The sequence below is a fragment of the Indicator indicator genome, chromosome 33, assembly GCF_027791375.1.
Source record: "Indicator indicator isolate 239-I01 chromosome 33, UM_Iind_1.1, whole genome shotgun sequence".
In the NCBI taxonomy this organism is placed as follows: Eukaryota; Metazoa; Chordata; class Aves; order Piciformes; family Indicatoridae; genus Indicator; species Indicator indicator.
Genome location: NC_072042.1, coordinates 3,014,742 through 3,041,584, shown reverse-complemented (window position 1 = coordinate 3,041,584; position 26,843 = coordinate 3,014,742). Strand labels below are relative to the sequence as shown.

At 54.2% G+C, this 26,843-nt stretch overlaps 2 protein-coding genes across 5 annotated transcripts; one reads left to right on the top strand and one right to left on the bottom strand.

Moving 5' to 3' along the window:
* Positions 1-671: 671 nt before the first annotated feature.
* Positions 672-7,540, top strand: ZC3H12A (zinc finger CCCH-type containing 12A). Its single transcript, XM_054395184.1, has 5 exons — positions 672-1,159; positions 4,122-4,261; positions 4,940-5,174; positions 6,301-6,407; positions 6,510-7,540. The coding sequence occupies exons 1-5, from the start codon at positions 672-674 to the stop codon at positions 7,538-7,540; spliced, it is 2,001 nt and encodes a 666-aa protein (XP_054251159.1).
* Positions 7,541-19,352: 11,812 nt separating this feature from the next.
* Positions 19,353-26,164, bottom strand: MEAF6 (MYST/Esa1 associated factor 6). 4 transcript variants are annotated; one of them, XM_054395297.1, is made up of 7 exons: positions 26,069-26,164; positions 25,810-25,925; positions 25,646-25,733; positions 25,165-25,210; positions 24,403-24,595; positions 20,610-20,643; positions 20,085-20,124 (listed from the first exon to the last, which is right to left on the bottom strand). In XM_054395297.1, the coding sequence occupies exons 1-7, from the start codon at positions 26,162-26,164 to the stop codon at positions 20,116-20,118; spliced, it is 582 nt and encodes a 193-aa protein (XP_054251272.1). In that variant the 3' UTR covers positions 20,085-20,115. The 4 variants fall into 4 exon arrangements, with proteins under 4 accessions (XP_054251270.1, XP_054251273.1, XP_054251272.1 ...); XM_054395294.1 differs by lacking the exon at positions 20,085-20,124 and adding an exon at positions 21,452-21,481 and having other exon boundaries at positions 20,550-20,643; XM_054395295.1 differs by lacking the exons at positions 20,085-20,124; positions 20,610-20,643 and adding an exon at positions 19,353-19,582.
* Between the last annotated feature and the right edge of the window lie 679 nt (positions 26,165-26,843).

The following is a 26,843-nucleotide window of genomic DNA, read 5'->3' as shown; positions in this document are numbered from 1 at the left end:
GAACCAGCTTCTCTGCTCCATGGATCCGCGGCTTATTGCCTTTCTGGGGGCTGCCCCGCGGGCGGGGATCGGGGTTGGGGCAGGGGCTGTGCCCGGAGCGAGCCGGCCAGCAGCCGGCGGCGTTTGTCCCACAAGCACCTGCCGGGACAAATCCCCCGCGGTGCGGCACGGCACGGCACGGCACGGGGTGCGCCGCAGCCAGCAGCGCCTTCGCAGCGGGTCCCTGCCTGCATCTGCCCGGGGAACAGATGAATCCGAAGGCCCACGACTCGCTCACCGCACGCCCGCAGCCATCGCGGGGCAGCACGGCCCCAGGCGAGGCCGCACACCGGGGCGGGCCGGGAAGCAGCTGCCGCTCCGCCCCCGCCAGCTCTGCCCTTCCGCGTTGGCGCTCCTCGAGCCCCGGTATAAAGCAGCGGCGGCCGCCGCCCCGCCCGCTCCGGCCCCATGGAGACAGAGCGGCGGTCTGTCGGCGGCAGCCCGGTAAGAGCTGGGGGTAGATGGATGGGGTGGGAGGACTCGGGGCGGCCCCACGGGCCGGGCAGGACACGCGGTGGTCGCGGCCTGGCCCCGCGGAGGCCGGGGGAAGGGGGCGAGGCCGCTGCTCACGGCCGCTCTCGTCCCGCAGGTCCGGGGCGTGAACGGAGGCCGGGAGTCCCCCGTGGGGAGCCATGAGCGCAGGCAGCGTCTGCCCCGTCCCGGGCTGGCCTGAGACGTTCCTGGGCGCCAGGCCTCCGGCGTCCCGGCTGGTAAAGAGGATGAGCAGCAAGGAGCCGTGCGAGAGCCGCGGCCCGAGCAGGCTGCCCGGCGCGGAGCCGGCTGAGGAGCTGGGGGGCTCTGGGCGGGAGCCCTGCGACAGCGCCGAGATGCAGCTGAAGGTGGACTTCTTTCGCAAGCTGGGCTACTCCTCGGAGGAGATCCACGTCGTGCTGCAGAAGCTGGGCCTGAGTGCTGACACCAACACTGTGCTGGGGGAGCTGGTGAAGCACGGCCCGGCCGAGCGGGACAACACTGAAGCCCCGCCGGAGGCCCCGGAGGCGCCGCTGGTCCCGCGGGGTGGAGCCGGCAACAAGAGCCCCGCGCCCACCCCGGGCCTCGAGGAGGCCGAGAGCGACAACCTGAAGCCCATCGTTATCGACGGCAGTAACGTGGCCATGAGGTGTGTGGGGTGCCTGGGTGGGCAGAGCAGGCTCTGCAGGGCTGTCTCTGCCTGCTGTCATGCCCTGGTGACACCGTGGGTTTATGTGACCTCCAGCCACGAGGGGTGCTGAGAGCTTGGGGGATGAAACTCAGGGGATTTCTGACTGCAGACAGCTCCCACTGGATGTGCTGGTAGCAGCTGCTGTGACTCGGGACACCTCACTGGTGAGGGTGAGCATCATGCTTGCAGGCACAGGCTGTCTTGACAGCCTCTCCTGCCCATGGTCTCGGCCAGTGGCCACAGGGCTCCAACAAGAGCAGATATGCTTCCTGGGGAGTAAAGACATTTCCTTCTATTTTCTAGCTGAGGAGGAGGATAACTGAAGATACATTGTTCTCTTACCTAATGTCTTTATGTAAGTTTTGTAGCAGGAAGTTGCTCAATAAATAATGACAGGGTTAATTAGAGAAGGCTTTGTAACAAGGAGCTGTCTCCTGCCTTGGAGACCTGGCTCCAGATTGACACTCTTGCATTTTGGTTGAATTTCTGTATGGTGTAGAGAATGGATAAGGTGTGGAAAGGGCACACTAGTGTGGTGTCACCCTGGTAGGGCTGTGACTCACCCTCAGCATCTTGGGCGTTCTGGTGCTGGTGGCACAGGCCCTGCAGCCAGAGGCCACCTGCAAGGCCACGTGAGTCAATGCAGTAACTTGGAAGTGCAGGAAGTCTCTGAAGTGTCCAGAATCCCTAGGCTGGGTGTTATTGGCTTGATGTCCCTCCTTTCACCTTGGTTTTTGTTCCCCAGGCTGGCAAGTGTTGCCTGCTCTCACCCTGATCCCTGGTGTTGCTCTCCCCACCTCATCATGGGGCCTCATCATACATGCCCCAGGTTTCTTGCTGTGCTGTGGTTGCAGCTCAGAACAAGCCTTCTTCCCTGTGTTTCAGCTTAACAGGACTTGTAGTGTGTTTGTGATCACAGACACTGATAAAACCTAACCCTGAGTGCATGTGGAGCTGCTGTGCACCTTGCTGTGGATTCGGTCCAAGGTGAAAGTGCCCAGAGAAGGTTTGGTGACAGGTGTGGTTTTTTCTAAGCTGAGGTTGACAGCTCTGAGAACAGGACTGAGAAAAGACAGGGCACAGTCTGTGGTGTGACTGAGCAACAGAGTCCTGGGGATTCTGCTGGGTGGGGAGGATGTGACCTGTGTCCTGCTGTGTGCTTGAGGAAAGGAGCTCCTTGTGAGACCTGAGCTGATAACTCGTCACAGCAGCATTGATTGACCTTGGGTAAGTGCTCATGCTTTAAAAAATTGATTGTTTTGACAGAGCAGCCTCTTGCTTCCCCTTTTGCAAGTGATCCCAAGGAGCAGAGGCAAGATCCCAGCAGCAGTGAGTCAGGGCAGGCCGGCAGCAGTGGCGCTGCCACGGGACAGCTCGGCATGAGAAAAGCAGCAGCCTGCCTTTTTTTGAGCAATTTGCTAGAAGGGGAATTCCGTTCTGAAACTTCCTGTATTGATGGGGAGATGTTCCCTGCTGATTCATTTGCTGTGTGTACTGCGGCCTCCCCGAGCAGCTCTTGACAAACATATGCAAATCAGAGTGGAAATTAGCTTCTACTTCCTTCTAAGGGAATTTTTCCTTGGCTGCTGCCAAATCAGATCAGCCCAATTAGCTGCTTTCTGTAGAGTTGAGATTGGTAGCAGGGGCTCAAAGAGAATCTCTGCTTTTCATGTTTATCTCTGAAGGGTGGTAGTAAGCTGGTTGGTTATCTGCAGCAGAACCAGTCTGACACTGGAGAGAACGTTTAGAGCATCTTCTAATCATTAATGCCAGCCTGATCTGGGATTCTTAATGAAGATACCTTAGGTGTCTCTTTAGATCTTCTTTTAGAGGGAGTATTCTGGTACAACTTTTCAGTTCTCTTGCTGGTTTCAGGGAAGAGTGAGAACAGGAGGAACAAAGTTTTTCTCATGGTGCCACAGCAGCTGCGCTTCCTAGCACTGCCTCTGATGAAATATCAGCTCTGCAGGAATGAGTTCTGGTGAAGTTCATCAGCTTGCAAAGTGGTGTTGGGAGTTGGAATGTCATCCAGGTGGAGATAGGGAGAGTTAAGACTTGGGGCAAGGGTGGTGCCCAGGTGGGCAAAGTCTTCCTGACTTCAAACCTGTTGTTCAGCAGAGTGCACGCTGCTAGAGCGTCATCCTGAGACACAGGCAGCTGGAGCCCAGAAGGACACAGGGCTGTGCTACAGAGGTGCTGAAAGCTTGCCAGAGCCATTATCAACAGAAGAACTGATTGCACTGTCAATACTGGCACTCATAAAACAAGAGTAGTGGTTTCCTCTGAGAAGTTCTGGAAACTTATTGATACGACCTCAGGAATAGTGAAGCAGTGCTGATGTTGATGGCAAACTTTGTTCTCAAGCTGCCAAATTCACCCCTGAGCTGTTAACAGATGTTGCTGTCTCCTGCAAACAGTGCAGTTGTAGCTGACTTTGGGGGCCATGACAGAAGCAGCAGCATCTTTCCTCAGTGCTGATGTTCTTGAGTGCATAAAATGCCTTGGTTTCCTTAACTCCACAAGCAAAACACTGAGGGAGGCTTGCAGTTTGCACTGGCAGAGGTTAGCCACTGGTGTTAGCTGGCAGAATAGGACAAAGGGTGTTCAAGATCATGTTGTACCCAGGGCTAAAAATAAAGATCTGGTGGCCAAAGCCAAAGGCTCTGTTCCAGAGCAGCTGCAGCAGTGCTCCCAGTGAGGATTGGGGTATTTCCTGGTGTAGTGGGGTGCTAAAAGCAGCAGTGATTCTGTGAAGGTCTCAGTGCTGTCACTGCCACAAGGTGTGCAATGCAAACTGTGCTTCTCCCACTCTTCCTCACTAAGGGTTGTCTGAATTCCTGGATCTGTTTGCTCAGTGCATTGCCTGATGAGGCTGTGCACAACCTGAGTATTGACATCTCCATTTTCTCCTTTGATGCAGCCATGGAAACAAAGAGGTCTTCTCCTGCCGAGGGATCCTTCTGGCTGTGCAGTGGTTTTGGGACAGGGGACACAAGGATATCACAGTCTTTGTGCCATCTTGGAGGAAGGAGCAGCCACGACCAGATGTACTAATAACAGGTATGGAAATATGGAAACCAAAAGTAGCTTTTCAGGCTTACTGCTTTGTCATTTAATGAACTTGCAAAGTTCTGGCTAGTTAGTAATTAACTGCTGAATGGGGGATCTTAGCAGGAGGAGATCCAGTAAGCTGAGCTGACCAGCAAGAATTAGTCATTAACTTCTGCCCTGAGCAAGTTCTTGCCTGGATCAGCTGGAATAATTCAGAGAACAAAGAATGCAACATTACTCTGCTTCCTACCTTCCTCTTTCAGGGCACATCTTTGTGCTCTCCATCTGACACTGCAGACTGTACAGGCTTTCCACATGCTAACAGCTAAAGCTTGAGTTTAGTCAGAATGATTCAAATTGAGGGGAGTTTGCTCTGAACTTGCAAACAACTGAGATTTCCAAGAAATCCACACCTGCAGTGTGGCACTGCGAGGTACCAGCCTGCCAGTCTGGAGTGGAAATTGCCCCCTGTGTGTGAATGAATCTGTGGATGGGGCTGGCAGTATCTCAGCAGCCTATGGTGTGCCTTGAGTGTTCTCAGCAGGGCTGGGAGTCCCCCTCTGCCAGCCTAGTGGATGGTGTAGGGCAAGAGATGAGAGCCCAGGCTGGGCTGCTGAGGCGAAGGGACTGAATTTTGGCGTTTCTGTGCCTTTGGGCCGCGCGTGCTCACGGCTGCCTTTGTTCTAGATCAGTACATTCTCCGTGACCTGGAGAAGAAGAAAATTCTGGTGTTCACTCCTTCCAGGAGGGTTGGAGGCAAGCGTGTGGTCTGCTATGACGATAGGTTCATTGTGAAGCTGGCACACGAGTCTGATGGCATCGTGGTGTCCAATGATACCTACCGGGACCTGCAGAACGAGCGGCCGGAGTGGAAGAAGTTCATCGAGGAGCGGCTGCTGATGTACTCCTTTGTCAATGACAAGTATGTGCCCATCTTCCTCTGCTTGCAGGGCATCCCTGAGCCTGCTGCTCAACAGCCATGAGAGCAGCAAAGCTGAAACAGGAGAGTAGAGTGGTGAGACACTGGAGCAGGTTGCCCAGGGAGGTGGTGGGAGCTTCATCCCTGGAGGTTTTAAGGCCAGGCTGGATGTGGCACTGAGCAACCTGATCTAGTGGGAGGTGTCCCTGCCCATGACAGCAAGGTTGGAGTTAGATGATCCTTGAGGTCCCTTCCAACCCTAACAAATCTATGATTTTATGATATAGAGTAGAGTAGGAGTTCTTCAGTTTGGAGAAGAGAAGGCTCTACACCTTATTGTAGCTTTCCTGGTACCTGAAGAGGGGCTACAGGAGAGCTGGGGAAGGACTTCTGACAAGGGTTTGTAGTGACAGGATAAGGGGGAATGGATTTAAGATGGAAGAGGGGAGGTTCAGACTGGAGATTAGGAAAATTTACAGTGAGGGTGGTGAGACATTGGAACAGGTTGCCCAGGGTGGTTGTGCCTGCCCCCTCCCTGGTGGTGTTCAAGGCCAGGCTGGATGAGGCCTTCAGCAAGCTGGACTAGTAAAGATGTCTCTGCCTGTGGCAGGGGGGTTGGAACTAGGTGATCTTTAAGGCCCCTTCCAACCATTCTGTGATTCTATGCTGTCTTGTTTTAGTGATCAATGAAAAGAGCAAAATGCTGATAGAGAATAAAAAAAGCCCTGCAGAGACCTTTTTTTGGAGAAGGAAGTGTGGTGGGAAGAGCTGCCCAGCTGTGGTGAGGTACAAAAGATCATCTCAATAGCTGTGCATGGTTTTGAGCTAGGAACTCTGCTTTAGTGGAGTTCCTAGGAGGGCTCCAAGACTTGATTTTTCTCACAGGAAAATCATTAGCAGGCCCAGCAGCAAGTCAGCCACAGAGCACAAAATCTCTCCTGGTGCCTGAAGTGAAACACTTCCTGCTGTTTTTTTGCAGGTGACAGGAGGCTTCTCTGCAGTGAAAAGGGAAAGCTTTTTAGGGCTTGGCTAGCTTTAAATCTTCAATGGAATGGAAGACCTTGAGAAGAAATTAAACCCTGACCCAAGAAAGTGAACTGCTTCTGATTTGAGATTTCTTTTTCTTCAGGTTTATGCCTCCAGATGATCCCTTGGGGCGTCACGGCCCCAGCCTGGATAACTTTCTCAGGAAGAAACCTGTGGTGCCAGAACACAAGAAACAGCAGTGCCCTTATGGTAAGACCTAAACATGGGGGGCTGAGGTGTCCCTGAAGTCAAGCTCACATCTGGTACAGCTGCTCATTCCACACTCATCCTGTGCTCTGCCTTGCCTTGCAGGGAAGAAATGCACTTATGGAATTAAGTGTAAATTCTACCACCCTGAAAGGATCAATCAGCCCCAGCGCTCCTTAGCTGATGAACTCCGAGCCAATGCAAGGCTGTCTCCAACCAGAAGTACCAGTGCCAAGGAGGAGAAAAAGGGCAAGAGAGGTTCCCAGGCAGAGCTCTTGTGCTCTGTGCCCACAGAGAGCGAGAAAAGCTCTTTGCAGAAGGCCTCTGCAGAGAGGAAAATCTTGACCCACAAAGCAAAGCCCAGTGACGTTCTGCTTCAGGTCAAAGGTGGCTGCATGTCAGGAAGTGTCCCCCCTAATAGTGGGAGCCACAGGTCCTCTGAGAGGTACCAGCAGCCTCATATGGACTCTCTGTCTTACATCTCTCAGGAGCATCTTGACTCAGGCATTGGATCTCTGGAGAACCAACTGTCTGATATGTGGCCTTACAGATCTCCCAGTCACTGTGATCATTCCCATGCTGATCCAGTAGCAGTCTGCAGCTGTGGGAGGCAGAGACCACTCTACACACATTCTCCCAGCTTGGAGCAAAACGGTCTGGTCTCCTACAAGCATGCTTCCCATAAGTCTTCTTCCTCTGGTGCTAGCTTCTTGCAGTACAGCCCTGAGATCTCTCACTCAGGAGCACCTCACTCTTTCTCAAGCTATGGAGTGCCTGTGCACCCAGCTAGCCCTGGGCAGTACAGCCTGCCCGGTGAGTACAGTGCCCCTGCAGCCCCTTCCCGTGAGTACTGGTCTGAGCCGTACCAGGTGGCGCCGGCCGCAGCGCGACCCAGCGGCGTTCGTGCCCCCCGGGCGGTGCAGAGAGCCCCGGGGCCAGCCTATGGGGAGTGCGGCTCCCAGTGGGCAGTGCCTGAGCAGTTCGCAGAGGAGCGTGCCAACGTGCATGTCAAGCTGTGTGGCATCTTCCACCCCCACCTGGTGGATGCTGTCATGAGTCGCTTCCCTCGGCTGCTGGACCCCCAGAGGCTGGCTGCAGAGATCCTCACCTACAAGTCCCAGAACCCCGGGGTCTGAGGCTGACGCTGAGGGCAGCCCTGCGTGGGCAAAGCCTGAGGCTGGTGCCTGCACTCCAGCTGCCATAGGTGCCTCCTGAGAGCCCCTCCTTACTCCTTGGAAGTACGAGGTTCCAGCTGGAAGCTGGGTGCTAGATGGGTGTGCTCGCAGCCAGCTCTGGGCTAGACAGTGCCCCTCTGAGAGGTGGCAGTGCCATGGGGGCTCTGGGTGCTGGACAGAGGAGAGGCTGCAGCTCCAGAGCAGAACTTCCCCTTTTGGGGTTGTGTGGTGAGTCAGGCACCCCCTGAACTCCTGTTTGGAACTGGAGGTGGCCTCACTCCTCCCATTGGCTTGTTTTGAGTGGCTCAGTGTTGTCAAGCATATGGAGGGAGGACTTGGGGGGGCTTGTGAAAGATGAGGGGGTGCTACCTGTGCAGTGGCATGGGGCCTGTGAGGACAAATGCATTGTCAGGCTCTTAGCTCTCAGCTAAGCCTCTTCACTAAACCCTGCTGTGCAGATGTGTGGAGAATATTGGATTATGAATGTGGTGTGAAGCTGAGTGACTTTAATTTGGCTTTATTGGGGCACTTCTTTAATGATGCTTTCTCTACTCCTCCCACCTAAGCTTATACAAGATGAGGTCATCCTCCAGTTGGTACCACAAGTGCTTAGCAAGCTGCTCAGCTCCCAGAAACGAGGAGCTGGGGGTGCAATCCCTGCTCAGGGGGAGAGGCTGGGGCTGCTCCAAAGCTGCAGGCAGCACTTTGGTGCCTATAGGAAGCTGCACTGCCAAAGCAGGAGCCCTGAGCATGCTGTGGGTGCTGCTCAGATGCTGACCCTGCTTGTGGCCTGTCACAGCTGTCCCTGTACAGCACTGACAGCAGTTGGCAATGTTGTGCCTTTTGTCTTCAGCCAGCAATAGTCCAACAGCTGTGGTCCCCTCTGGAGCTTCCTCTACTGTTCCTGGGGATTCCTTCAGATTTTTCTCTATAAAGCTGTTGCTTTATCTCCCTTTGTGCTGAGGTTTTCCTGTCCCCTTCAGCTTCGTCAAACTATAGCAGCAGCCAAAAGTGTAGAATAAGACTTCTTGGTAAGACTGTTCCCCTTTTGCTCTATAAGATGGTTTGGGTTGGGATTTTTTTTTTGGTTTTTTTTGGTTGTTGTTTTTACTGTTGATACTGTAACAGATTTTTAAATATGCAAAACCAGTTGCTGTAAGTAATTGGTTCTGGTCCTGGCATTTCACTGTGCTCAGAATGCAAAAGTTGTTTCTTGCACTGGCAGGCCAGAAGCAGTTGATTTGTTGATACACATTGTATCTGTCTTTTTTTGTTGTTGTTGTTGTTACCTTTTTAAAGAGTCCATCTTGTGGTTAAACCAAGGTTGAGTGGCAAATCCTGAAGGGGAGAGCAGAATCCAGCTGTTCCCCAGAGCCATCCTCGGGGGCAGCCTGTGGTCTGTCACTGCCCTCCCTCTGTCCAAGGGGTGACCTACCCAGACTGGCACCATGTGCCATGGAAAAAAAAAAAAAAACCCACAGGGACCCAGAAACCTGTATGCCTGGTAAATGAGGATACATTACAGCTTGGTAATGTTTCATGTTAGTAAGCAAAATGCTTCTTAATTTTAAATAACCTGATACTTTGCATATTTGTAAATGACAGGGCAGGGGGTGGGGGTGGGGGGAAGAAAGGGTTTTTTTTAATGTTATTTGTCCAGCAACTTGCTGCTTGCTGCTGGTTTTAATTAGGACTGTTCTTGACTCAGCCATTGTGTTACTTGGCATGGTCTGTTGTTGTGCTGGGTGGAATGCTGATATCTGCAGCTTCTCTTTGCAATCAGAGGGTTCCCATTTTCTACTCAAGCTGACATTTTACTGGACTTTCTCATTCTGCAGTATTTAGTTTCTGTGCTGAAGGGAGGCAGCTGTGGGAAACCCATGGCAAAGAAAGAACTTGTGTTATATCAATAAACTGCTGAGTTGAGTCCTTGGGTCTCTGGTGGCTTTTTGGAAGTTCATTCCACGTCTTGCTTGGCTTTCCAGGGAAGCCAGAGGAGCTTTGCCTCCTTCCCTGGGGTTCCTCTGGCAGACTGAGCTCTCTGTTGGCAGTGCCAGACTGATGGGAATCTTATCGATGCCTCTATCTGAAGGGTGGGTGTCAAGATGAGGGTGCCAGACTCCTTGTTGGTGCCCAGTGACAGGACAAGGAGCAACAGGTACAAACTGGAACCCAGGAGGCTCCACCTCAACACAAGGAGACACTTCTTTAAGGTGAGGGTGACAGAGCCTTGGAGCAGGCTCCCCAGAGAGGTTGTGGAGTCTCCTCTGAAGACTTTCAAAACCCTCCTGGGTGTGTTCCTGTGTGACCTGCCCTGGGTGATCCTGCTTGGGCAGGGGGGTTGGATTAGATCTCTGGAGGTCCTGTCCAGCCCCTACCATTCTGTGATGTCTGCCTATTGACAAGCTTGTTAATCAGTGAGGTGTGATGAGGTGAAAAATCAAACTCCGTGTGGCTGTGGCAGACAAGAGCCTGCCCAGTGAGCACTGCCACTGCTGGAGGGGATGCTCTGACAGTCCAGGTGTGGTGGGGCAGCAGTGCTGAGTGTGGCTCTGGCTCCTGTGGGAGAAGCATGGTGTTGGTGGATGTCTCAGGTGCCAGGGCAGTGCTCTCCTGGTTATTTCAGAACAACCAAGTGCTTCACAGGTCCACAAGGCAGGCTGGAGATGAAGTCCATCTCTTATCCAGTCACAGCACAGCTGTGTCAGGTGTTGGGACAGGAGAATACAGGAACTGTGACATGTCAGGACTGCTCTACAGCTTCACTACAAACTGGAAGGAACTGCAGGAGGAATCTCAATGCTGCCAGTCCTGTGTAAGAACCTTCCCCTCCCACCTGGGCTGTTCATACCAGGCTGGTAAATACCTTTGCAGCCTTTGTTAGAGCTGTGCTCCCTGTGGCACGGGGCAGTGGCTGTTCATCACAGCCAAGGGGAGCTGGTGCTGAGGACAAATCTGACCCCTCACAGGCTGGAAGGTCATTTGTTGCCTGTGGGAGAGGAGCCTCCTGAGGATGTCAGCTGGAGGGAGTGAGCTCATGTGGCTCTCTAGGTGTGTGGTGGCTTGGGGGGTGGGGAGAGAGTTAAGTGATGTCATAGATTTAATCAGACCTTCCAAGCAGGTGAGAACTTCTCTGCTGTTTGTCTTGGGGGCTGTAGCTGCAAAATGCTGCAAGATTTTAAGGCTGAGCTTCCTGTAAAACACCTAAATAGATCATTGGAGTTTGGCAGGGGTGTGTAGATGTGGGGGGAGTGTTTGGTTTTACTTCTGTTAAAGCTGGATTGGTACAACCAAAGAAATTAGTGCAGAAAGCCCAGAGGTTCACTACCCTAACCAGGAGAGGAGAGGCTGGTGGGCAGCTGGCTTGGTTCTGATGTTCCCAGCCCTTTCCCTCAAGCCTAGTGGCACACGGAGCTGCCTTGGGGGAAGGTCAGTCCCCAACACATTGTGGCCAAGATCATTCCCAGGAGCTGCTGCTATGTGCTCTCTTGTCACCCAGATTCCCAGCCACTTCCCCTGGATTCTTTCTCCCACACAAGGGTTGTGTGGATGAACCTGCACCTCCTGCCCTAGAGCACCATGTGTGCTCCCCTGCCAGTGCTGCTGCCCCATTTGCCTGGCCTCCCAGAGGTGGGAATGCTGATCAGAGCTGTCCCTGCTGCAGACTTTTCCCTCCTGCCCTGAGCTGCTCATGTGCCATGGGCCACTGCCCTGGGGCTGCCTCTGGCTGTGCTGTCACTGGGGAGTTTTCAGGTCATGTCCTGTGGCTCACCACTTCCTCCTGGTGCTGTAGCAGGCAGGACAGGGCAGTTGTGCTTCTTACCCATCTGAAGTGGGTTAGACCTTCCTGTCACACTGAGCTGTTGGAGCTAAGGAGGTCACACAGGCACCCTGTGAAGTTTCCTGTACAGCTGGGTTGCCCTGCTTCACCCTGTTGGCAATGTGCAGATGGCGCCGTGTCTTGCTGAGTCCCACGAGAGGCTGGCTCCTCTCTGAGCAATTTTTCCTACCCTAACAGCTGCTGTTCCCTTGGGAAGGGGGAGGTCTCAGGATGAGCTGGAGAATGGGGTGCAGAAGGCTCCTGAAAAGCATCAGGGCACAAGAAAGGAACAGAAGTGCTGTGATGACCCAAAGCTGTTTCAGTTGGATGGTGGAGTCTACTTCTCTGGAGACTTTCAAACCTCACCTGGATGCATTCCTGTGCAGCCTGTCCTAGGTGATCCTGCTTTGGCAGGGGGCTTGGACTGGATCTCTGGAGGTCCCTTCCAACCTCTAATGTACTGTGACATAATGGTGGGGCTTGGCTTGAAGGGCTGGGAGCTCAACAAAACAAGTCTGGTGACCCCATCCATCACCAGCTCCTTCCTTCCAGATCAAACATGCTGTCCTTCACCCTCCAGCAGTGCTCAGGTCACTTGTCACCTCTGCTGCTTCCTGCTGGAGCCAGGTCCCTGTTCTCAGCATGAGATCACTGTGGCTGCAGCCTGCCCCAAAGCACAAGGCAGGTCCAAGGAGGGTAGGGGAACTTTGACCTGAATGTGAGGAGGCTGGGTGAAGATGCTTGTAGAGAGCAGTGAGGGGTGAAGCAGGGTGTTCGGGGTGTAGGGAATGGTTTCCTCTTGGCCTGTCCGGTTGTGGTAGAAATAAATGGAAAAGGTAAAGAATATAATCCTCTGGAGAGATTCCAACCCCACCTGGACACTGCTCTGGGCAAGCTGCTTTTATCAGAGGGGGTTAACTGGATGGTCTTCAGAGGTCCCTTCTAGCTGCCTCCAGTCTGGGATTGTGTGAAAGGCTTTGCTCCCTCTGTGCAGTGGCAGAAGGAGCAGGCAGGGCAAGAGTTCACCTTCAGCAGGGCGTCCTGACCTTGTGTTTTCAGATGAGTGCTCAAAAGAGGGAAGGAAGAACTGGGAAGCTGTGCTGTGGCAGAGGTCAGGGGAGGAACTGCTGCATTCTCATTTCTCCTTCTTCTGTGCCAGGCAGCAACCCAGGCAGGGCCCTGGGTGGAGATGCATCCCCCAGTCCAAGAGGATCCAGCACCCAGGGGCTGCAGGGCCCAGCTGCTTTACTGTTTGCTCCCCTCTCCCTGGCACCAGCTGCCTGGTGCAGTCCTTGCTCGCTGAGCTCCCGTTTGAACCTCTCTGGTTCCTCCTCAGGGGATTTCCAGCATGTGGCTAGCTCAGCTGCACCACTTGAAGGCGTTTCCAGAGATGGGAAGCTGACCCAAGGCTCCAGCAGGAGCTGAGGGAAAGGGGCAGCTACGTAATGGAAGGACACGAGTGTGGCATCGTGTGGGGGCTGGGGCAGTGCCACCCGTCTGGGGCAGGTCACCGAGGAGGAAGCAGGTTCACCATCAAACGACCCTTTTCACCCAGCTCAGAAGCCAGCAGGGCTGTTCTCACCCTGTGGGCTGGAAGAGGAAGAGCTGCCCCGGGCAAGCTCTGCCCTGCCTGTCTGGGGCACTGTCTTGCAGGGAGTGAGTAGCTGCGGAGTGAATGTGGCACCGACGTGAGCAGAAAGGTGCCAGAGCTGGAGAGGGTCTGGGTCCTGCCAGAGGGGAGGGATGTGGGCAGAGGCAGGGAGGCTGGTGATGTGCTGGGAATGGTGCAGTGCTGCCACTCACCCTCCAGCCACACATTTTTCAGTTCCCCTGTCACCAGCCTTTCTTGAGGCTTAGACCATGTCCGGGATTTCCTGGGGGAAAGTTGTTCCTTCAGGACTTGCAGCAGGGAGCAGAAATGTTGTCTCAGTTTCTCTTGAGCAGGCTGCCCAGAGCAAAGTGCCCGTGGGGAGCAGCCAGCTGAGCCCTCCTGGAGCAGCCTCCAACGAGGAGCAGCCCTGAGCTGAGCTTCACCCTGAGCCTGGCCCCGGCCCCGGCCGCCGCCCCCGCGCCCCCAGCCCGCGTTGCACAAACCTGCTGGAGTAAACACGGCTCTGGTTGAGCAATAGGTCAGGAGGATCTGCATGGTGTGGTGGCCACGGCAAAGGTTTCTGCAGCTCTTGCCTCACTCCGAGGTGGGTGCAGCAGGGGCTGCCAACCCACTGGGCTGCTCCAGAGTTGGGGTATAGAGCTAATGGGAGCTTGATTTTTGCCCTCCACCTCCTGAGCCCTGTCCATGGCAGAACTGCTGGCAGGGGAGTTCCAGCCCAGTGGATTGCAGTCATGGAGCTGAGCTCTGGTTGCAGCAAGGCTGAGCCCTTGTCACATAGCTGCAAAGCTGGTGTCTGACACCACCTGTGTTGGGTGATGCTTTTCCTGTGGGAGAAAGTTTGACCAGTTTGGGGCTGGGGGTTCACTGCAGAAAGGACCCAAGAGTGGATCATTTGCAGGAGCTGATTTACTTTGAAGTGGGACAGCCTCACAGATAGAAATACCAAACACCCTGTAGGAGCCAGGTTGGTGCAGGATGAGTCAGGCCACTGCTATTCAGGTTGCATCAGTTCCCTGATGTGGGTGCTGCATGGACAAGTTGGGATCACTGCTGGCTGTAGGAGCCTGTCCCCAGCCCTTGCACCTGGCCAGCTCCCTGGGGTGGAGACTGCAGTCAGGGCTGTGGGGACAGTTTCTATGTCCTCTCCAGAGCCCTGGGGACAGCAGCAGGCCCAGGGTCACGGCAGCTGTTCCACAGCCTTGTGGGGTTAATTCTCAAGCAGAATAAGCCAAGTCTGCCTGGTGCTGGCAAGAAAAACCAGAATGAAAGCATTCCCATAAAAGCTTTTGTGCTGGAGGCCAATTCTCAGGGCTGCAGGACTGTGAGGAGCAGGGTCACAGGGGAACCCTCAGCTCTGTACCATGGGGAGATCTCTGCACTCACCCCAAGGGAAAAGTCCACTCTGGAGCAAGCACCAGCTGGGGAGGAGACAAGAGAGGCTTAGATGTTGCTCTGGCTGGTCCCAGGGGCAGATGCTTGCTTGCGTGGTGGGTCCAGGGCATCTGCCCTGCTTAGAGAGCCAGCTTTTGGCACAAATTTGTTCCATGCTTTGTCCCCTGCCCCTTCCCAGAGAGCAGTGAGGTCTCTGCAGTGTGGTGGGGGCTTAGCCATGCCAGCCCCTGCAGGGGAAGGACCAAAGAGACACAGCCAGGGGACAAGTGGCCTCTGTATTTTATAGCAGTAGGGACACAGCCTGTATTCCCCTGAGGCTGGACCAAGGCTTGGGCATAGAGTGGACCCTCACCCTGTGCCTCGCTTGGCAGCCCAGGGCCCATCCCGCTGCCTGTGGTGCCTGTGGCCATGCAGACTCTGCTCTCCCAGAGCTGGGAGGCTCAGCACCCTTGCAAGCCCCCCCACAACCCTGTCATCTCCCATTCCTGGGCTCAGAGCCTGCTGTGCTTGGCACTGGCACTGCCCAGGCACAGTATCCCTGACTGAGCCATTCTGAGGGCACCAGTGCTCCTCGGCCACCCTATAGGAGCCAGTTCCCCCTGGGTGCTGTGGCAAGGAGCCAGCTGAGAGCTGTGATGGTGTGGAGCAGCTGATGAGGGATTTGTCTGGCCCATGAGGAAGTGGATGGGGCAGCTCTTGGGTTTTGCAATCCATCCTTGGTCTCAGTGACTCCAGCTTGTGCAAGGTGAACAGGACCTGGGGGTGATCTTGCTCCTCACTCCTGGAAGCTCCCAAGAAGCTGTAGCAGATCAGGAAGATGCTCCTTGCTGGGCTCCACAAGAGACAACCCACCCAGGGTACAGTCAGCCCCAGGGGTGGCTTTAACCTGTCCTTGGCAGCCCAGGAGCCCAACCTGTTCCTGGGAAATGGCCACAGTGCTGCTGAATGGGCAGGGCTGGGCAGGATAGGGCAGGAAGGGCTGAGCTGGCACTGAGGGATGGAGCCACAAACAAGGACATGGGCACACAGCTGGGACCACAATGTCCTGGTCTGTGTCCTGCGGTGCCTGTGCAGGGAGGGACATGTGTGGGTGCCCTGCTTATGCCATCACTCATGGTTGGTACCTGTCATGGAGCTGCTGGCCCCAAAAGCCTGCCCGGGCACGGGGATGGCTGCCAGCATGGCTCCATCCACTGGCGTCCTTCAACAGAGAGGCAAAGGGTGAGAGGGCAAGTGAGGGCTGGAGATCTGCCAGTGCTGCCCAGTGTGCCCATCCTCAGCTGTGGCTGCAGGTGGCAGGTCCCCCTCAGGCACCCAGCTGCTACCTGCTGTGCTCTCCCCCTCGCTCTCGCTGGCACTTTGGTCCTGGGTGTCCCCCAGCAGCTCGGGGCTGTCGCTGCCATCCCATCGCCGTGGGCACTCCTGCAGCTGGGAAGGGGTGTGAGGGTCGGGGGTACCAGCGGGGATGGGGGGAGGGCTGGGGGCCCCCCGGGGCACTCACCCGCTGGCGCAGACCTTGCTGTTCCCGCAGCAGCTCCAGGAAGCGGCTGCTCCACAGCAGCTTCTCGGCGCCCAGCTCGGTGCAGAGGAAGCGGACGTCAGCCTCCAGCGCCTCCAGCCTGCCCAGCACGGCCTCCATGGGGTCCCTGCACCGCTGCCGCTCCACCACTGCCCTGGCACCACAGCTCAGCTCCTGCTGGCACCCTGTGACACCACCCCACCAGGGACCCCCGTGCTGTGCCAGGGACCCACCTGCCTGCCCGGGCTCCAGTGCAGCAGTGGAGTCTCTGTCTTCCTCTTCTTCCTCGCTGCCATCACTGCCACTTTCCAGCCTCAGCCGCAGTGCCACACCAAGCTGAAAGCCCCCACGGATAGTAGGGACTGACACATCTGCCTGTGGCTGAGTCCAGACGGCCCCTGGCACTGCCTGTGACTGGGCAACCCTGCTCTGCTATGCCCTGGGGACCTACAGCCCCCCTGGTGCCATAGGGCTGCCCAACAGACCATGCCACCAGGCTCAGCTGTGTCCTGGGGGGTGGAGATCTCCATAGCCACCTTGGGGGCACCTTGGGGGAGTTACCTCCTCAGTGATGTGGAAGGCTCCATCCCAACAGCTCTTGTAGCAGATCAGCAGGTACTGGGGGAGAGGACAGCAGCCATGCAGTGAGTGCAGCAGGCTTGACCCTGCCCCTGGCACTGCAGAGCCCAGAGCAATGTCCTGTGTCCCCGGGGCTCTTGGTGGGCAGAGCCAAACAGCACCACGGGCCAAGAGCCAACCCTTTGGCATGAGGGTCCCAGTGCCCCAGCCGTGCTGCCCCAAACCACAGCCTCCAGTGCCACCAGTACAGGGATGGAGCCCTGGCAGCGTGCCCATGCCCCTGGTTCTGGGCACACACCACGTCTGGAGCCAACACAAGCTGGTGAAGGCCCTTAGGGAAGGGGCCCTGCAGTACCAACCCATGCCAGCCTCCAGAGCCACTGCAGCCCCCACAGCATCATCTCGGAGAGAGAGAGGAACCAGCGGCACCCAGCACGCAGCAGCTGCCTCCACCTCAGCACCGGCGGATCCTGCCTGCCCATGGGGCCCCTGCGGACCAGGACATGGAGAGGTGACACTCCCACAGCCCCGGGGGCCGCTGCCTCGCTGCCCAGAGGGACGCATGGCAGCCATGGTGCGCAGCACCACACCGCGGGGTCGAGCCCTGCTCCCCGAGTGCCAGAGGCCAGCACACAGGACGTGCCCAGCAGGGACTCCTGCTGCCCCTCCCCAGCTCTGTCCCCTTACCGGGTGATGCAACACACGAGAACCCCTCCCAGCGTGGCCGCTGCCCTTCCTGCCTGCTGTCAGCTCCCGGCCGCTGCTTGTCTGCTGCCCTGAGGTCGCTAAACTCCTGCCTAATCCTCTTGGTGACGAGGCTGGGCAGGGGATTAGTGTTTCTCCTGCTCTACCTTTGGTGGCCATAAGCACAGTTGCTGCTTTGCCACCCTGCATTTGCTCTGCTCAGGGTTCAGCTCCTGCAGGGAAAGGCCTTGGTTTTTATTTTTAATGATTGTTTTTTCCCTTTCATCAGCGTTCAGGTAAAAGCCTGTGCAGCAGCCCTGGCTCCCATGTCCAAGGGCCCTCCTCGAGACAAGCAACCACTCAGGCTCTTTAGGAAGAGAACCAGAAGCCTTCAGCAATAGAAGTTTTAGGCACAGCTGCCAGAGCCTGGCTCCAGCATCCAGCTCACAACACAGGAGCACAGGATGTTAGAGGTTGCAAGGGATCTCTGAAGATCGAGTCCAACCCCCTCCCCCCCCCCCCCTCTTCCCCAGCTGGAGCAGGGCTATAGAATCCAGCACAGGTCACACAGGAACACATCCAGATGGGTCTTGAAAGTCTCCACAGAAGGAGACACACTTGTAGGGGATGTTGATTACGCTCCCAAAGTGACTGCAGACCCCACACAGTCCACAGGAGAGATGCTGCTGCAGAGCTGTGGCCATCTGTGCCTGGCCTGGGACAAGCAACTCTTCCCTTGTCCCTGTCCCAGGGTAGCCACAGGGCTGCTGCCCATCAGCTGGAGGCAGGAGGGCAGGGCTGTGCCAGCAGCAGGACAAGAGGCTGTTAACTGGGAGCAGAGCAGTTGCTATTTCTGTCCCAATCAATGTGCTGGCTCCTGGGGCTGCTGCTCATCAGAACAGGCTGTCCCCTTCCTTTAGTGACAAACACTGCTGGAGGCAGCAAAGGTTGCATTTTCCCTTTGTCCTCGCAGCCCCCCGATGCCTGTCACAGGGACAGTGCAGCTGATTCATTGCCACAAACACTGCCTGCACTCACAGGACTCCAGCTACACCAGCCCTTTGCTGCTGCTCTGCAGGTCAATGTTCTGGCCAGAAAGGTGCAGCAGCTTTCCTCCAGGTCAAAGAGAAGGGTTTGACCCTCTGAAGCTCAGGTGCTCTTAGAGTCCTTGTGTTGGAACAGCAGCAGCAGTGGGAGAAAAGCTGCTTTTGTTCCATGGCCAAGTAACCAAAACCCATCAGCCAAGGCTCCTTTTTTTCAGCAAAGCAAATCCTTTTAGGAGTTCACGCTGTTTCCTACATCTTCCACCCCCCTCTAGTTAACCTCTCTAACTTAAAACACAAAAAAAGTAGGCCAGCTTTGCAGCTTGGCCTTTAAGCTGTTCCATCCTGACAGCCACAGCCCCTGACAGCAGTGCCAGCAGCTTGCCCTGCCCTGGGATAAGCCCCTGCCCTAAGTGGCTGCAGAGCTGCCTTGATCCTTGAACCTGCAACCTAATGAGGGAGAACTTCTTCACCTCTACACCTGGCTTCACTCCTGGGCACTACTCTGCACCTGCTGGAGGTTGCTGAGAGAGAGCCAAGGTACCTGGAGAGCAGAGGTGCAGCAGAAGATAATGAATGCTGGGAATGAACCGGGTTGCTCCAAGTGCACAGAGAGGGCTGTGGAGCAGAGGCTGCAGCCCTTCCCATGGCCCTCCCTCCACCAGCAGTGCCTTACAGCTTGATAATAAAACAAATACACTGCCTGGAGGCAAAGCAAAGCTGATTTCACCCTCAGCACTGGCACCTGGACTGGCTCTTGTGAGCAGCACTCAGCACCCACGCTTGTCCCTCTGTGCACTCATCCAGAGGCAGTCGGGGCTGCTGGGCCCTTATCGGCAGGCGTCCTGCCAGCAGCAGCAGCAGCTCTGACTTACAGCCAAGTCCCACCTAGAAGCAGGATTTAGCTGAACATGACTGGAGATTAAGGCCTGGCAATCCTTTCAGGACTCAGTGTTGTGTCTACCAGAGGAAAGAGAGAACAAAGAGTGACAGGGAACAGCTCTTATGCCAAAGTGGAGGAATTCCAGCAAAGTCCTCACAAAGCAGCCAGAGGATAAAAAGCAGGAGGAGTCAAACCGTGGACTGAACAAAACATGAGAAGAGAGACAAACATGGAGCTTTATTGTTTATGTACAAATGGCAGAAGTTTGTATTAAAAAGAGAATCCACCCAACCTTGAAGACAGCAAAGAGCAAGATGGCTTTGAGCTCCAGCCTTCCCTGCATCTAAAAGCAGTGTACATTCTAGGGGATGGTGTTCAAAATGAAAGTCAGAGAACAGGGTGAAGCCACCTTCTCCTCTGCTCAACTAAGAATCAAAATGAGCTGTTCCACAACATGAAGATCCTTCCACTCTACATGGATTAAAACAAAGAAACCAAAAGTCAATTTCTTACCTATACACTTTGGTTTAAAAAAAAAAAATAAACAACAACAAAACCAAAACAAACCTACACGGCTAAGTATCAGCAACAAAAGTCATCTAGGTCTGACAACATGGATGGGACATACTGACTCATACCCCAGTTCCAGTGGAAAAAGAAATAGCTCTCCATGGGTTTGCAGATGACAGGGGTGGCAGCAGCAAAAATCAGCCAATTTTAGGAAGTTCCCAACTGAGGAAGCACAGAATTGTCAGGAATTCAGGACTACTACTACTACTACTACACTTTAGTCCTCCTGCAACTCAGATGATTTCAAAATGAGGCAAAGTACATGGTCCAAAATTCCCCCACCCCCACCCCCCACCCCAGCTAAGTTCTTTAGTGAGCCCCTCCATCTGCAGCCACTGGGCCAGAGCTGCCATCGTGCTCATTCACTCGACTGGTACTTTTCTCAGTGGGGATTCATGTAGACCTACATCCCAGAAGCATCACCACTGATGGGTCTAGTAGTCCTGTGGAGAGAGGAAAGGAGAAGCACATTAGGAGCTTTCTACCTCCTCTTCTGCTTGCAGAGCTGGGATTCTGAGTCTTCTCTCACTTCTACATACCCTTAGTGGCAAGCAAAGACAGAAAAGAGATTTTTTTTTTTTCCTTGTAGCTAAACATTCAAAAGAAAAGACCCTTCAAAACCTGCATCAACCAAAACCAGATGCTTGTAATGCTCCAAATCATGAGAAGATACCAGGACACAAACCAGCTTTTGCCATCACAAGTGCACAGGAGTGAGCTGCGACCTAGCTCCACAACGAGCCTACCTGGGCTTAGTTACTGTTACATCCACCAGACAAAGCTTATTTCATACCATGGTATTCCTTCAATCCATGAAAATAAGATCTTAAACTACAGCAGAGGGAGGCTTTGTGAGATTAGGAGTCAGTCAGCCACTCAAAAGTCTACCAATGAGCAATGAAAACAAGGACAGAGCACAGATACTTACGGCTCTTGGCTTTTTGTTTAACTTGAGATCAATCCTGTGGTTGGAAAAGATAAGAGAAATGTCCATTTCAATACATTAAACCAACACTAGAGTTCAAAGAACCAGCTACTGCATATGGCACAGGCTACAACAAAGACTATTTGGTTAATTCAATCCACATTCTCAATTGGGCTGAGCCAAATCACTGTCCCAGCGTTACTGGGCAAGAGAGCAGGAAGGAGATGGAGAGTGGATTCTTTAGGTTTTGGCAAAAAAAAAAAAAAGCAACATTCCATCCTCTCCAAAAAGAGTTAATCAAGGTTCAGCATCAAAATCACAGGGAAGTTAAAGCAGCATCAAGAAATAAGGTTAAACAGGCATGCTCTATGTTAATCTGTTAGAACTGTAACTATGCCACAGGTAAATTATTCAGACATAGTGAAAATGGTTAATTACTGGGAGTAAAGAAAGGAGTTTAAGGTGACAGGGATTACAAGAGCCAAAGGTAGAGAGTTTGTTACATTTTTTTCCAGAAGGAAATATCCAAATCTACACTAATCTCCTTCAGAAGCAAAAGCCAGAAGAATCAGGTTTTAAACTACATTTCTCTAAGTTTACAGATTTCTCCATTAAAAGTGAAACAATAGAAAAGGTAAAAGGAGAGTGCAGTTAATTTTGCTGAAGTTATTAAATAAAATGTTACCTCCATCACGCTTTTCTGTTTTTAAAAAAACCTTCCCAGCCTACCCTAATATACATACCTACAATTAAACAGATAAACTAGGGGTTAGAAAGGTCTCAAAGGCACATTGGTGTCTACACACTAATAACACAGCACAAGTACTAAGTCAAGTCAAACTTACTCAAAGTCATAATCAAACATGCCAGACGGGCTGAGGGGCAGCATTTGAAAGGAAGAAAGCAATAGAAATTAATATACTAATGAATTAAATCAATTAGTTGATTAGCCACCCTAGTGAGATTACTAAAAATAAATTTTAAAAAAGGTAAAAAAAAAAATAAAAAAATAATCAAGCCACTGTTCAAAAGCCACAAAGTTCTTCAGGTCTCTAAACCAGGGCTGGGCACAAAAAGCCTTCCAGATCTAGCAATGCAGAACCCCCTCCCCACATGGATTTCTGGGAGAAAAGAGTTAGAGCAGAGGCAGAGTGGGGGATTCTAGGGGCTGGAGAAGGCAGCTCAGAGCTGTCAGTGCAGAGCAGCTCTCAGGCAGAGGGAAACTGATTTGGCTGCAAAAACCAGTGAGGGGGTGGTCAGCAGCAGCAGCTTTGTCTAGGTCATTACAGCAAAGCAAAGCTCCTACAGGCAGAGGTGGAGACAGGAACAAGGTGGCCAACTTTGCACCCAAGTGTCCTCATCACACACACACCCCCACACACACCACACCCCCCTTGCACCCTCTCCCTCCACGGCTGAACAGAGACATTGGGCACTTGGCAAGAGCTCCTGACAGTTTGGAGGCACCACCAAAGTGCTGTCCCAGACCCAGTTCTGCCCTAAAGCCAACAACTCTGATTGTGGGAAGGGACTGATCATCAAATCAGCTGGATCCAGCAGCTTGTCAGCACTGGATTTCCAAGAGGAAACAGGATTGTTTCCTCCCAAAATACTCATTAGCAATGAAAACTGCTCAGCACACAGAAAAAGTCCTTGTCTTGGCCTTCCTGTGGCCTCTTGACTTCGATCAAACACTGGAACTGCCATCTGGTTCTCTGGTTTTAACTGTTTGAAGTTAAACTGCCCATTCACACCAGTTCTGCCCAGTCTGATCCAGCTCTCCACACTACTCAGGGTGGCAGAAAATCCAGTGGAGTGAGTGCCCCTTCAGAGTGCCTGTCCCCAACACCTCCCAGTCCTTCAGAACAGGTGAGCAGAACTCAAAGGTAAGCTGGCCACTGGAAGAGCCTCTGAACTGCTGACATTTCTCTTTTTAACCTAGATGTAGTTGGAAATTGTTTCTGTCAAAATTTAGGGGACAGTCAGTAATGGCAAGCACAATTTTAATGTTTTTTATTACAGATAGACTTCATTATTTTCTTTTAATTATCTACCTGGCCATGCTAAGCATCACAAAGCAGTCAATCACTAACTCACTAAGCCTTCCACAGCACAGATGTGTCTGAGGGATCTCTGAGGCTAGAATCTCTGCACCAGACCAGACCAGGGCTCCTCATGTCCAACACTGTGCTCAGCAGGAGCCAGCATCAGCTGCCTCAGTGGCAGGAAGGCAGCAGAAACTCCAAAGTCCCCCAACCTGTCAGTGGGGAAGGATCCTCCTAACTCCTGTCACTGACATTTGGGTTGTGGAATGAAGCAAAAGAATTTGTCTCATGCAGAGCAATGTGCCTTGGCCCTGCTGCAGGGCCGTTTGCTCCCTGTGGAAGTGAACAGGATTCCAGAATTTGCCACTTTCTTAGGCTGCTCCTCAGTTTTACAGCTTGTTTCTCTAAACTGGTTTAGAGATGCAGTGCCTTGTGTTACCCCTGAATTCCCTTCCAATTTTCTACAGGCAAATAAGGAGTTTTCAACTGCTCTGGATTCCCAGCTCCCAAGGAACCAAAGGGACATCTGCTCTCTCAGAATGTTCACCCAGTTAAGCCTCTGCAGGAGGAAAATTCTAAGCTAAGAATTAAAGACACACTAACGACTCAAAACCTAACAAAGGAGAAAAAGTAGTTAAAAGTTTATCAAGCACTCTACCTACCTCTGCATGTCCTCCCAAACCAGCCTTCCCCCACTTTTACCACTTTCCTTTCACACACTTCTCTCTGGTACCTGAATGGGAAGGTCCCTTGAAGAGGAAAGGCCATCCACACACAAAGCCAAGATGCTCACAGCTGGCAAGGACACTTCGTTTGCAAAAGCTCTTTGACTTCTAACACTCTGTAGGTACCAGTTCAGCCACAACTTCCAGGGAAGTGCAGCTCTGCAGTAACTGTCTCCTCTTGCCAAGAGCATGGAGTTTCCAGGGATTCCTCCCCTTGGGCCTGACCCCACAGTGGAGTCAGCTCCGTGGGGCACCGAGTCCCGGGGAAGCCGCAGGCTGTGCCAGCCGCCAGGGAGCAGGTGTGAGGCAGGGGGAGGTGTTTGAGGTTTTCAAGCTCCCCCAGCCTGCCATGCCCACCTCAGGGGTATGCTGTAAGGGGCAGAACTGGTCAGCTAAATTCAATCATAAACAGTTCAGGAGATCTGCCTCACAGCAATTTCAGGTCAGTTTAATAACACTTTGAGGTGAACGTGACAGAGGAACTCTTCCATGGCATAGTCAAAAGAGACTCAGTCTGGGACATGACAGCTGAAAGGGCTTGGAGTGGAAATCTTTGTGAAGATACTGGGAGTGTCCACACCCTCAAAACATTCAATTTGCTTCTTCCCCCTCTTTCTGCAGAGGAAGCACTGACACTCCTGTCTTACTTGGCTCTGCAGAAAGCAAGAAGCCAGCACAGGAGGCCAGGACTGCAACCTCCTTCCACCAGAAGGAAGAAAGCTTTATTTTCCTGGAGAGACAGAACTGAAACACTGGGCCAGAATCAGAGCTGCACCAGAGCTGAGGTTAGTGCCCTGTGCTGTTTAATTTCTCCAGCTTCAAGCCTCCCCTTCTGGACACAACGGGGGCAGTGGGGTCCTGATGAGTGCTACAGGACATGTACAACTGAAAACAGAACAATCACCAAACAAATGACCTGAGCTGCTCATTACTCCAACAAGTCACCAGTTCCTGTCACACAATGCAGTGAATTCCACCACAGCTAAGGCTCAGACACAGGACAAGAAAGCTGCTGGCACCACTAACCTGTGCCGGTTTTTGTTCTTCCGTTTTTTGTGGCTGCTGTGGTGGCTCCCAGAAGAAGTAGAGGAAGCAGCTTTCTGGGGTTTCACCCCCTGCACAGACCCATCCAGCTCTTCAGCATCCTCCTGGCTGGGCTCATTCTCCTGGTTGTGGAAGTCTGGAGAAGTGTCACTTTCCGTGCCACTGCCCGGCTCCCCTAGAGCAGGACAGACAGAGGAGCACAGAGTCAGCCCCGCAGCGCACAGCCCAGGCTGCCCTGGCAAAGCCCTGCACGGAGGCAGCAGAGATGCACCAAGCCCCAGGGCACCAGCAGGAGGAAAACCTGGAAGGTGGACAGCAAACGACCTCCTCAGCCACTGAAGCACACGAGAACTGCATCTGATTTGGTGTTCATTACACAAACACAAAAATCCTGACTGTAAGCAGCATCTCCCCACCTCACCTGCACCTAAACAGCAGACACACAAACAAACAAACACACTGCTTCAGCTCCTCCATCCTCTGCCTCCAAAGAGCTCCAGATCTGTTCCAAGAAGGTTTATGCACAATAAACCCTCACTGGCTCAGCCTGACTTCTGCTTCTCACAGTGACTCTGCTGAGCTGGGGGACAGAGCCCATGCTGGGAGTGCTCAGGGGTGGTAGCCACAGTCTCTGGGCAGGAAGCACATACAGCAGGGACCCAGACAGCTGGAGATGGGGCTGAGGGGTGAGGAGGAGTAGGACTCCTTCCAGATTACTCTGAGAAGAATGGAGAGATGACTTACGCTTCTCAACAAGCTGGTCCTGAACTCCAGCTAATGCACTGACAGCCTGCAAAAGGGAGAGGGACATTAGTGAGGGCAGCAATTCACCCACTGCTCCCCAAAGGCTCAGAGCCACAGAGATCATCTCAAAGAGACACATCAGGGCTCTGCTGCGAAGAGCCCAGCGCCAGAAAGGCCCAGCAGAGCGGGGTGAGGAGCAGGAAAATAAAGCCACAGATGGCAGGGAATGTGTGGCATTGGTGGCTCCTGGCTGTGGATGCTTTCACCTCTCTGGGCAATGGGAAAAGGTTTCTGGAAGAGGCTGCAGTGGCGGGGGGGGGGTGAAGATGCTGGAGATGGGGGAGACTGGGCAAGTGCTGGGTCTTAAATGGAAAACTGGTCCTGCAGGTGCAGAAGCACCAAGGGAAGGGGATGGGGACTGGGATGTGCAGAGAGTCAGGGATGTCCATGCAGTCCTGCCGGCACCCTGCCCGGCACTCACCGCTGCCGAGGTAACCGAGGACTTGCTGAAGAGCCGCTCGGCCTCCTTGAACTTGCGGTTTCTGCGGTCGTTTTTGCTGTTGGAGTTCCTGAAACGCAGAGAAAGGCGATAGCTCGGGGCCGCGGGGCCGGGCGGGGCCGGGCCGGGCCGGGGCAGGGACTCACTTCTGGTTGGTGAGGTACCGGTCCCAGCCGCGGATGATGTTCCCGTACATCTGCGTGTCCTCCAGATAGCTGCCTTCGAAGGCGTAGATCTGCCGCTCCAGGTTGGCTAGCGTCTCCTGCCGGGCACAGGCAGCGTATGGAATGGGCCCGGCCCCGCGCCCGCCCCGCGGCCCAGGCCCCGCCGCCCGCCCGCCCGCCTGCCTCTCGGCCCGGGCCCGGGCCCCGCCGATCTCCGCCTCTCCCCGGCCCCCCCGCTCACCGCCAGCTCCTGCTTGCGCTTCACCAGCTCGGCCAGCTCCCGGCGGGTGTCGGGGATCTGCGGGGGGCCACCGGCCTTAGCGTGCAGCGCGGCCATGGCGGCTACGGCCTGAGCGGGCCGGGCGGGCGGGGCGGCGACGGCTGCGCTGCCGGGAGGGGCCGCCGGGGGCAGCGCCGAGCCCGGCCCCGCCGCCAGCTCCGCCCGACCCCGCTCCGCCCGGCCCAGCCCCGCCGGAGTGGCCCCGCCCGCTGCCCGCAGCACCGAGAGCAGGAGCTTGCATGTGAAAGGAAGGCCCCGAGTATAGAGGCCGCCGGACTAGGGCGGCTTCGGTTTCCACCGCCTTCAGCCTCGGCACCCCGGTCTGGCGGCCGTTCCCCAGCGGGTGAACTCACGCACCAGATCCAGCCCGCAGTGCTGCTTTGGGGGACCAGACCCAGAGCAGCTCCAAGAGGTCAGCTTCCCTTTCGCGGCACCGATCAGCTCGGGCCACACCGTGGCTTCCCAGGAAGCCTGTGACAGCCTGGGCACTGAGTAAGCCCCCGGGGCCATGCTCGATAAGGAGGGTCCAGGCAGGCGGTGGCATACAGACCCCACCCTTCCACAGGCAGAGCCTCTCACAGAGAGCAATTCTGCATCTTCATTTTTAACTGATTTGGTGTCCTTGATCCTGCAACACAGAGCTGCTTCAAGGACCATAAAGGATGGGGGGAAAGAGACACCAGAAAAACATTACAACTAATATCAAATAGGGCTAAATGTACAAATTCTTTATTCA

Excerpts from the sequence above, each read along its gene's own strand:
- ZC3H12A (XM_054395184.1), top strand. The coding sequence starts at position 672 with ATGAGCGCAGGCAGCGTCTGCCCCGTCCCGGGCTGGCCTGAGACGTTC. Across the intron at positions 5,175-6,300 it reads TACTCCTTTGTCAATGACAA|GTTTATGCCTCCAGATGATC; the intron begins GTATGTGCCCAT and ends CTTTTTCTTCAG. Across the intron at positions 6,408-6,509 it reads GAAACAGCAGTGCCCTTATG|GGAAGAAATGCACTTATGGA; the intron begins GTAAGACCTAAA and ends CTTGCCTTGCAG.
- MEAF6 (XM_054395294.1), bottom strand. The coding sequence starts at position 26,164 with ATGGCCGCGCTGCACGCTAAGGCCGGTGGCCCCCCGCAGATCCCCGAC. Across the intron at positions 21,482-24,402 it reads AAGAACAAAAACCGGCACAG|CCCGTCTGGCATGTTTGATT; the intron begins GTTAGTGGTGCC and ends GCTGCCCCTCAG. Across the intron at positions 20,644-21,451 it reads ATGTTTGATTATGACTTTGA|GATTGATCTCAAGTTAAACA; the intron begins GTAAGTTTGACT and ends TTCCAACCACAG.